The sequence below is a fragment of the Aulostomus chinensis genome, chromosome 13 (genome assembly GCF_037954235.1).
Source record: "Aulostomus chinensis isolate RoL2024-O1b breed Wild chromosome 13, RoL_Achi_v1.0, whole genome shotgun sequence".
Classification (NCBI taxonomy): Eukaryota; Metazoa; Chordata; class Actinopteri; order Syngnathiformes; family Aulostomidae; genus Aulostomus; species Aulostomus chinensis.
Window position 1 is genome coordinate 6,490,001 of NC_141332.1, and position 11,277 is coordinate 6,501,277.

Below are 11,277 nucleotides of genomic sequence, written 5' to 3' on the forward strand. Positions count from 1 at the left end.
CTCCATAACTCAGTAGACCAACTGAAGTACTCAAGTATGTACTTTAGTTATCAGCTACTCAGGAGATAGAGTACACACTCTTAAGAATAATAATAGTTTTAGCAGGCACTGACCTTCAGGCGCTGACTCACCAAACGTATCAGCTCAGCCTCTGAATCATTCGCCACCACCGCCGCCATCCGTCTCTCTCAGCTCCTAGAGCTGGCGGTTATTAGTCAGATCGTCTCCAGGGATGTTGAGTTCAGCTCCTGAACTCTCCAGCGCCGACCTCCTTGGACCGCCGCGACACACCAGCCCGACTCTCTCACCGCTTTTGGCTCCTTTTTGAAGTGAATTTTCATGAAGGAGCGTGCGGTGCTTCTATTTGCTCCCCAGAGGATGACTCCCTGTGTTTCTGGAAACTTCCTGACCTTCACTCCCCCCCCCCCCACCCCCCGCGCGCGGGGACGATACTGTATTTGTACTGCAACTCAAGACTCACCAGGATTTAACATCTTGCAGCAAATCAGTTTGTTCCCCCCTCAGGAAAAAGTTCCTTTGTGGAAGAATCCTGGTTGGCTTCTCATCACATTGAAGCAAAAGTTCAAAAGCTGAGATCAATCGCTTTACTTCCAGTGTGATGAGGTTTGAGGTTGGTTAGGAAGCCTCGCCATCAGCATGCAGGCTTAGTCTTGGACTTGGGGGTTTGGGTTGTGTTGGGTTTGGGCTTGGGTTTGGGCTTGGGCTTGGGCTTGGTCTTGGGGGTTTGGGTTGTGCTGGGGTTGGGCTTGGTTTTGGGCTTGGGGATTGGATTTGGGCTTGGGGGTTGGGCTTGGGCTTGGGGGTTTGGGTTGTGTTGGGGTTGGGCTTGGTTTTGGGCTTGGGGATTGGATTTGGGCTTGGGGGTTGGGCTTGGGCTTGGGGGTTTGGGTTGTGTTGGGGTTGGGCTTGGTTTTGGGCTTGGGGATTGGATTTGGGCTTGGGGGTTGGGCTTGGGCTTGGGGTTTTGGGGGTTTGGGTTGTGTTGGGGGTGGGCAGAGTCATGAGTCAAGCAGCTACTGAACTATTTTTTATGTCTTAAAACAAAAGGTGTAGATAAAAGCTTTTGTGAGCCAAGAAGTCAAATATCTACGTTGTTTCAGGGTTGGAGGTCTCACACTTCAGCCTCCCTGTTACCAAAATACCGTCTAGTATCTGCAGAAGTTCTGTCAATCAAAACTCATTTCCTAACCAGTGAATCTCCAAGTTTCTGTTCATCTTTTATGCTGGAAAACAGCTTTTAATGAAAAACAGCCAGAAAATGAAAATGAAAATGTGCTAAACATGAATGTAAAGACAGATCAGGTTTTGTGAGTGTGTGAAAAATCCAAGGACCTGAAAACTAAACCAAAGACTCGCAACCTCAGTCGTCATATATTACATATCACAGATGTCATATGTTCTCATGTCGTGGGTTTTTAATCATTATCATTAGAATATTGTTCAGGAGCTGATATTGTGGTCAGGGTTAGTAGAAAAAGGCTCAGTATCAGGGTTTATGTTTAATGGTACAAGAAAAAAGCAAGTATATAGACACATAGTGTGGAGTTAAAGTACTGAATGATATTATTGTTGTTGTTGTTGTTATTGTTGTTGTTGTTATTATTATTGTTGTTGTTGTTATTACATCTGTACAGTTTCCTGGGTTAGGGGAGGAACTTGTGCCAGGTTAATGGCCGCAGGGTTTGATTCCTTCCCGCTCAGCTGAGCAGTGATCGCTGATGGATGGAAGCCCTTTTCAGACACACAATGCACCCAAATTTGTGGCCCGGTGGAGGCGGGAATTTGCCGTCTTGTCTGTGTGAAATGGAGGCTTATTATTCCTGTTTCCAAAAAAGCGTAAACATGTGATGTGATGTGCTGCACGTAGTTGGAATTTCTCCGCTGCCATTGATGGTATGACAATACAAGTCACGCCCCTTTTCTTGATTCTGATTTGCTCAAAGAAAGACATCACATTGAAGAACACGGTGTTGTTCCAGAAGCTTTAGTTCTAGTGATTATTGAAAGGCTGCCAGCACGGGAACATTGGGTTGATACAGGCTGGATATGCGCCAGTCAAGGTCAAACAGTAGTAGTATTCAGAGTCATAGTAGTGATAGTTCTAGTAGTAATAGTAGTAGTCTGTACATGTCTGAGTAGAGCCGACCTGCCGACGCCTCACTGCCAGGCTCTGGTTACTCTCAGTATTGACAGACAATCACAGATAATTGCAGCAATAAAAGAATGTCTGGATTCTGTCACACTGACATCCAACAGTAGTACTGCTCATGGTTTATGGCAAGTATTTATACTCTGAGTACCACAAAGGGTGAGCAGCCTGCGTTCAGTATCTCACACTCATTTTGTCTCTGTAAACAGGTGCAAGTATGGGACACGGCGGGTCAGGAGCGGTTCCGTAAATCCATGGTGGAGCACTACTACCGGAATGTCCATGCAGTGGTCTTTGTGTATGATGTCACCAAGATGGCTTCCTTCCGAAACCTACAGACCTGGATAGAGGCAAGTACCTGGCTTGGTACATCTCTAAATGGCTGAATTTGATGTATAAGTGTACCTCAGTATTAATACTGCAGTAATAATGACTAACTAACATTAAAGGGTTTGATCAGCAGTGGGAACTGCAGCGATGTGACAACAGCTTGTTGAAATGGAAAATTCATCTCAGTTCAGACGGGTTTATTTGCTCATTTTAATGTATGATTTCCTAAAAAAAAAAAAAACATATTATGCATTTTTTCCTCATGATACTAATACCTCAAAGTGCAGTGAAAGAAGGAGAAATGAATTTGAATTGGTTGGAGGAGCAGAAGTAGAAGGTGGTCGTAGGAGCCATGATGCAGCAGGAGGAAGAACACCAGGAAGTGACGGTTGGATGGTGGACACCACACAGCTAGCAGGACCCTGGTGCTACAGTTATGAGCTGCGCTTGATTCCCACGGTGACGAAGTGCTGTGAGAGAGGCGGACTGAGCAAAGTTTGAGTACTAGCAGTAACAGCAGGAGTAATATCAGTGGAGTAGTAGTAATGGAGGTGCTAACTGAACCCCCAACCCCTAACCACTGACACCCAATCCATTAAACCATAAACTCCCTAATCCCTAAACCCCCCCAACCCCAACCCCTAACCTCGAACCCTTAACCCCTAATCCCCTAACCCCCCACCCCCAACCCCTAACCTCGAACCCTTAACCCCTAATCCCCTAACCCCCCACCCCCAACCCCAACCCCTAACCTCGAACCCTTAACCCCTAATCCCCTAACCCCCCAACCCCTAATGCCCTAACCCGGGGGGCTGCTACCTTCACTCTCTAAAGAGCCATTTTGACTCCTCATCAAAAAAATCACTCTGGAGCCACAAAAAGTATTTGAGAGATTACGATACCCAAGTAAAGTTTCAGCAATAGTTTTCTACTGTGCGATGGTCTATCAGTTTTTATTATATATTTGAACTTTGCATTTTAGATGTTCAGTTGTCTATTTTTTCATTCCTGGGAAAATTTGTTCCTGATATTCAAAATAAACATGGTAAATGCACGCTTTCATATTTGCACACAGTTTTTGTTGTAATCATTCAGATTCTGCCAGTCCCGTTATTTTTAAGATCATTTTCTCTTTAAACTGCTGGAATCAACAAGAGATGTCAGTGAAGACCTGTTTTCACCAAGAAAAAGATCATGAAAACCTAGCACTGATTTTAAAAAGATAATCGAATGGCAAGTCATAATTATGGGATAAAAATGGACGATGAAGGGGATAAAGATTTACCATGTGGATATTTTTTCATCAAGCTTAGTTTTCATGTTATTTTGCGTGTAACTTTGTGGAACTTGACTTCTACAGTTTCTGAACTTTAACTTGAGATTTTAAAAAAAGAGGTTAAGGTTTTTTTTTGTGAATCCAGACAAATTTCCTTCCGAAGTACACCAGACTGATGCAGTTCCACCAAACAGGAGCCTCTCAAAACTTATGGCAGAGGCCCTTGGAAGCGAGACGGCCTGTAGGGCCCTGGACCACCATGTTACAGTTCACTCATGAACCTGCCAAGCCAACACAAGAGAAAACCACCATGTTGATGTTTTTTCACTTTAGTGGGGGGAGGCTTTTCCTCCAACATCAAAACCTGAACCTTTGTGAAGTGGTGAGAATTCCACAGGCACTGTGACCAGGAGCAGTACAGGACAACGAGCAGGCCTGCTGAGGTCCTCCTGTGTTTGAGGAGAAGATCAACAGAGAAGATAGAGCCTCACTGAAAGAGCAAGAAGAGCCCAGAGCAGCAGCCTGGCGTTTAAAACATCCATCCATCATCCATCCACCCATCTATCCACCCATCATCCATCTATCCATCTGTCCATCCATCCATCCATCCATCAATCCATCCATCATCCATCTATCCATCTGTCCATCCATCCATCAATCCATCCATCATCCATCTGTCCATCCATCCATCATCCATCCATCCATCTATCCACCCATCATTCATCTATCCATCCAACATCCATCCACCCATCCATCATCCATACAATATCTATCTATCTATTGATCCATCATCCATCCATCCACCCATCTATCACCTATCTATCCAACATCCATCCATTCATGCATCCACCCATCTATCACCTATCTATCCAACATCCATCCATTCATCCATCCACCCATCTATCACCTATCTATCATCATCCATCCACCCATCTATCATCTATCCATCCATCCATCCATCCATCATCCCTCCATCCATCCACCCATCTATTTATCTGTCCATCCATCCATCCATCTATCATTTATCTATCCATCATCCATCCATCCACCCATCTATCCATCTGTCCATCCATCCACCCATCTATCATCTACCTATCCATTATCCATCCATCCATCCATCTATCATCCATCCATCCATCCATCATCCATCCATCCATCCACCCATCTATTTATCTGTCCATCCATCCATCCATCTATCATTTATTTATCCATCATCCATCCATCCACCCATCTGTCACCTATCTATCCATCATCCATCCATCCACCCACCCATCTATCATCTATCTATCCATCATCCATCTATCCATCATCCATCCATCCACCCATCTATCCATCTGTCCATCCTTCCACCCATCTATCATCTACCTATCCATTATCCATCCATCCATCCATCTATCATCCATCCATCCATCCATCATCCATCCATCCATCCACCCATCTATTTATCTGTCCATCCATCCATCCATCTATCATTTATTTATCCATCATCCATCCATCCACCCATCTGTCACCTATCTATCCATCATCCATCCATCCACCCACCCATCTATCATCTATCTATCCATCATCCATCTATCCATCATCCATCCATCCACCCATCTATCCATCTGTCCATCCTTCCACCCATCTATCATCTATCTATACATTATCCATCCATCCATCCATCTATCATCCATCCATCCATCATCCATCCATCCATCCATCCATCCATCCACCCATCTATTTATCTGTCCATCCAGCCATCCATCGATCATTTATTTATCCATCATCCATCCATCCACCCATCTATCATCTATCTATCCATCATCCATCTATCCATCTGTCCATCCATCCACCCATCTATCTATCATCATCCATCCATCCATCTGCCCATCTGTCCATCCATCCATCATCCATCAATCCATCCATCATCCATCCATCATCCATCTCTCCATCCATCCATCCATCATCCATCTATCCACCTGTCCATCCATCCATCGATCATCCATACAAAATCTATATCTATCTATCTGTCCATCCATCCATCCATCCTTCCGTCCATCAATCAATCCATCATCCATCCATCATCCATCTCTCCATCCATCCATCCATCATCCATCTATCCATCTGTCCATCCATCATCCATCCATCATCTATCTATCTATCCATCCTTCCATCCATCTGTCCATCCATCCATCCATCTATCCATCATCATCCATCCATCATCCATCTATTCATCTGTCCATCCATCCATCATCCATCTGTCCATCCATCCATCATCCATCCCTCCATCTTCTCCCTCTTCTCCTGTTCAGGGTGGTTGGGGTGGAGTCTATCCCAGCATCCTTCACCCTGGACAGGTCACCAGTGCTTTTAAATCAGTGAAAGTAAAAAAAGGCCAGTTTCAGTTTTGACTGAAGTCCATTCAGTGGGAGGAGGTCCTCTTCTCTCTCAGCATTCAGGCCTCGGACCTGAGCACGAAACCCAATATCAGCGTCATGACCTCACTGGATAAATACCAGCCTGCCTGAACGTTTCACAGACGAAAATCACCTTTTAATGCCACTTCTGTTTCTGAACGTCACTGCTGGTCTCAATATCATAGCTGCAGGGTGTCACTTTGTTCGTCACACAAGACTGCAGACGGTGGAAGCGGGTATAAAGACAATACGCTGCAGCAGGCATCCCTCCTGTCCCATCTGGAGGACAGCCAGGAAGCTGGCTTTCACTCAGATGCCTTTTCCTGTTTAATGTATGTGACTGTGGTTTGTAAAGTTACTGTGTTTTGTTGCAGGAGTGTAATGGCCACCGGGTCTCAGCATCAGTGCCTCGGGTCCTGGTGGGAAACAAGTGTGATCTCGTGGACCAAGTACAGGTCAGGCAGTTCCCAGTAGTGGAGTGTGATGTGATATTTGCTGTTGTAACCTCAGTTGGAGTTTACCGGCCAACCCTTTCCCAGGTGCCCTCCAACACGGCCTTGAAATTCGCTGACGCCCACAACATGCTGCTGTTTGAGACGTCTGCCAAGGACCCCCGCGAGTGTCAGAACGTGGACTCCATCTTCATGTCGCTGGCCTGCCGCCTGAAGGCCCAGAAATCGCTGCTCTACAGAGACGTGGAGAGGGAGGACGGGAGGGTGCGACTCACACAAGAGACCGAGACAAAGAGTAATTGTCCCTGTTGAGAAAACAAGGGAGTGTGGGAGGCATGATGGAAGGCAAGAGAGAAGCGTAACTGTACATGTGAAGGAAGGAGGAGTGGGATGGTGGGAGAGCAGGTGAAAGCAAGAGTCTTTTAACTTAAACACAACTAAACTGAGCGAGGAGTGGGGGGCCTGACTCTGAGTGATGTGTAGTGAGGAAGAGGAGGAGATGGTTCAGGAGGACGAGGGTGGAGGTGGCAGGGCTTGTGCGTTGGACTGAAACTTGGACTGAAAGGGGGGAGAGAGATGATGAGGAGGGTGTGGAGGAGAGGAGAGGGAGGGGATGACGCGCTTATTAACAGGCTGTATTGAGACGGTTTGACTGCAGACATTCTTTCATTAATTCATACTTTAGCACAGACCCAGTAGACAGGCTGTCTAAGTGTGTGTGTGTGTGTGTGTGTGTGTGTGTGTGTGTGTGTGTGTGTGTGCACGTGCGTGCGCGCGCCCTGGTTTCGTCTCTATCGTGGCGATGACTTACAACTACACTGGAACTTTTAAATCACATTCCCCTCCTGTGTCGTCCTGCTCTCTGGTCAGTGATTCTGATTGTAGTTCTTGCTCAGACAGCAGTATTTCACATCTTATTTCTATACTGTTGCCTTAAAACTCTGCCTCTGTTATGGTTTTAATGACCCAGTCAGGTGAAAGTAGCACCGAGGTACTTCAACTACTTGAGATGGTCCTAGTTATATGTTTGGGTCAACAATAGCTGACTTCAAATCACTGTGAGTCCACATACATATGTGTGGAAGCAATATGATGATCAAAGATGACAACGGAGACCAGATTCTTCATGATCGAATACTCTAATTGCTGCCTGGATATCAAATCTGAGCTCAGCTGAGAGGAGCTGCAAGAGCCAGGAACTACCAGGTGTCCAGAATCAGAACATCCACACCCCCGTTGCAAAGACTGGATCCAGACCTGCAGGTCCTCACCAAATACATTCACAGAAACAGAGTTTCTTTCATATTTCTAAGGGCAGTTCCCTGCTCAGCCACATCAAGGACATTGTTGCGTAGTTTTCTACCAAGCGCAGGGCCTCTGCCTAAACTCTGACTTTTGCAGGCAGATGCAAGAACGGGAGATGAATAAAGAATAAAAATGAGCTCGAAGCCTCTCAAACATGTCGTTTATAAAATGTTTAGAGTGAATCAGAAAAACCTCTGGACTCAGCTGAATGCATTTGTTTTGGTCTGGTTTACCTGTTAGAATATACTGTGATGTACAAATGGCAGGACCACGTTTAGGACTGTTCGTTTCTGCACACACGTGCTCTTCTCATCATACATATGGGATTGTAGTCTGGGATTCAAAGCAGCCTCGCAGCCTCGGTGTGGTCAGGAGGGAGCTGGACTCCACATAGAAAGTCTTCATGGAATCTCGTTCTCGTCCAATCCTGCTGTCAACCAGCGTTTCCCCTCCGTCACATCGGCTTTGTGTTTGTGAGCACATGCTGAACGACTCTGTCGTCGCTGATTTCATCTGCCAGGTCCTGACTCCATTAGCGCGTTGCAGGTCTTTCCCTGTGTCTTGAGCTGTGTGAGCGCCACATCTGTCCTCCACGAGAGAGAACCCGATGTCTGTGGAGATTATCCAGAGGTCTTTATCTGCTACACAGCCTGAGCCAGGAGGTGCAGCACATGGGCCCTGGATGGCTGCTGGAGCATATCCAGGAGGCCATTACTGACTGTACACAGATGCATGACTGTGATAGACAGATGCTTGATGCCAGAGTCGGGATGGATGGAGGGACCCACACATCACAGCTCAGTGATGGAGCTGTGGAAGGAGGTGTCAGCTCAGTCGCCCCGCCTGATCTAGCAGCTCAGCTGCCTTCTCTCACCCTGATGGAGTCCAAATTTACACTAGCCTACTTTTGAGCGGTGCTATTTATATATTTGGATGCCGTGCGTAAGACTTCATATCAGTGAGCTTCTAACACGCTGACCCAATCATCGCTGGCCCACCCTCCTTAGCCCCGAGCCACAGCAGGCTACCAGAGTGCTCGTGCTGATACCATACAGGGTAGCGAGGAGGGGCAGACCCTTGGCATGTTGGCAGTGCAATGACCAAAGTCCAACATCTGATCGATTTGATACAAATACTATGGATCTGTTAAGATTCCAGCTCCTACTCTGATGCTGTGCCTGCATCCCTCATTCACTCTGGATACGATCCCATTTAACCTGGTCGCCAATTAACCCTAATAACCAATGAATAAAGACGAATGATGTTTTGTGTTTTGTCGTCAGGGTGTCAGAGGGACTTTGTTTGTCTTCAGTCGTAGTTGAGTGTCTATAATAAAATGAGCAGTTATCGTTGTCCTTAAACTGACACATCGTACCTGGAGAGCAGTTTTCTACTTCACCCTGTTGAAATCAGCTCAAATGTGTGTTTAGCTCGAAACATTAAACAACTATGTGCACTGGTTAGCTTGCTTTTCCCTGAAGACTTGATTTGTCACCATGTTTTTTCCCATCAGTTTGTTCAAAATGACCTGCCATTGTTCTTGAAACACCTTGGAATGACCCTGCTTACTTCTATCAGGAAAAGGTTTTCGGATGTGGAAGTTACAGGTAGAGAAGTTGGTAGCCAATGAGCTTCATGCAGAAGGGTTTCATCCAGCCATTTTCCATCCATGCATCCCTCCCTCCATCCATTTTCCATCCATGCATCCCTCCCTCCATCCATCCATCCATCCACCCACCCACCCACCCATCCCTCCATCCATCCATTTTCTCCCTCTTATCCTGTTAAGTTTCAGGGGGTGGGGCCTATCCCAGCAGCCTTCAGGTGAGAGGCGGGGTTCACCCTGGATGGGTTATCAGTCCATCGCAGGGCCATCAGGAGCAATCAGGGGTTCAGTATCTTGCTCAAGGACACTTGGACATGGTCACTGGGGGAAGTGAGGATTGAACCAGTGACCCTTTGGTTGCTGGACGGTGTCATGGCAGAAAGAGGTGGATAAGAGGAATCAGAGGATCGGGACACAGGTGTTGGGTGGAGAAGTCTCTTTATTCACAACAACACTACTAACAACGTGTCAAGAGATGTCTTCCCACGTTACAGAGCGAGATGTACTTTTTATACTGAAGACAGGCTGTGTGTGTGTGTGTGTGTGTGTGTGTGTGTGGTGTACTTTGCTTGTTTAGTGTCGGGACAGGTCCTAGTGATGAGACTTAACACTCAGTCTCTACACACCCCCTCTACCTCTGAGCCATGCCTCCCCATCAAGTCTTTTTGTCGTTTAAATTTATAATTTGTCAAAGGAGAAATTGCGTTCCCCATCCAAGGGGCGAAGTGCTGAGTGAAAGGTCACCTCCCACCTGGTCACTTACCAACAGTTCTTGTACCACCTGGTTACCCCTTTGTCAGTTCTCACGTGGTCACATCCCACCTGGTCACATCCCACCTGGTCACATCCCACCTGGTCACTTTATTTTTGGAGGAATCCAGGTTTTTTTTTTCTTTATGGACTTCCTGGGAGCTGAGGATAAAGTTCCACATCCAGGATAAAAGTACACACTCCTCAAGTGTTTATCGCTTGCATAAACACCCAAAATCAAAGGTGTTGTCGATGATGAACGAGGATTAATCTTCCAAACGTGACATGAGGTTGTAGTTTGTACCCTCATCCACTTCCTGCTCAGCATAAACAAAACGCCATCAGACGACATGTTGAAAGACCAGACTCCTTCAATAAAGCCTTACGAGTGGTGTTGCTTCGTTTTAATTGTTGTCACATTTTTCTTCTCCTTGTTGAATCTGAACTGGCTGTGAGTTTGGTGTTGCTCTCGACAGTCAGATATCACCTCCATGTTTCACCTGTAACAGTGTCGTTACAATCGCACCATGGACCTCTGATAAAACTGCTGATGACGTTTGCTTGACTCTCGTGTGATTGTTATGTCCGTGAGTGACGACACGCGTGTGAACGAGTTTTAATCCACCACCCTGGTCTGGGAATGCTTAAACACACGCGATGCTTTGACATCTTGTTGTCCCAAAGCAGGAACATGAGGAATTTCCAGCGATGCGTCTGTTTTGTCCATGGACCAAATGACGAAAATTACCATAAAAATAAGAATGAGAAATTTATAATAACAGCAATTGTGTTTTGCAATAATTATATCATTCAGGAATTTATTGTGAGGTGATGTACATTCCTTTATATGTGGAAAATGTCATTGTACAGTGAAGGTCACTGTAGATTACGTTTACAGGGTTAAGCCCGTTTTACTGAATTCTTGAAGGAAGTGCCGCTCCAGTGACGGGGATGTTGACTCTGATTTCAAGCCTTAGCTTCTGCCCCTC

General features: G+C 46.0%; 1 protein-coding gene across 3 annotated transcripts in view; it reads left to right on the top strand.

Annotated features, from left to right (window-relative positions):
• Positions 1-7,293, top strand: part of rab33a (RAB33A, member RAS oncogene family) — a 13,765-nt gene extending 6,472 nt beyond the window's left edge. For all 3 annotated transcript variants that reach the window (XM_086222844.1, XM_086222845.1, XM_086222846.1), the window contains 3 exons: positions 2,380-2,520; positions 6,550-6,630; positions 6,715-7,293. In XM_086222844.1, the coding sequence (XP_086078970.1) occupies positions 2,380-2,520; positions 6,550-6,630; positions 6,715-6,939 (447 nt within the window). In that variant the 3' untranslated portion in view covers positions 6,940-7,293. The remainder of the gene's footprint in view (positions 1-2,379; positions 2,521-6,549; positions 6,631-6,714) is intronic.
• Positions 7,294-11,277: the final 3,984 nt, after the last annotated feature.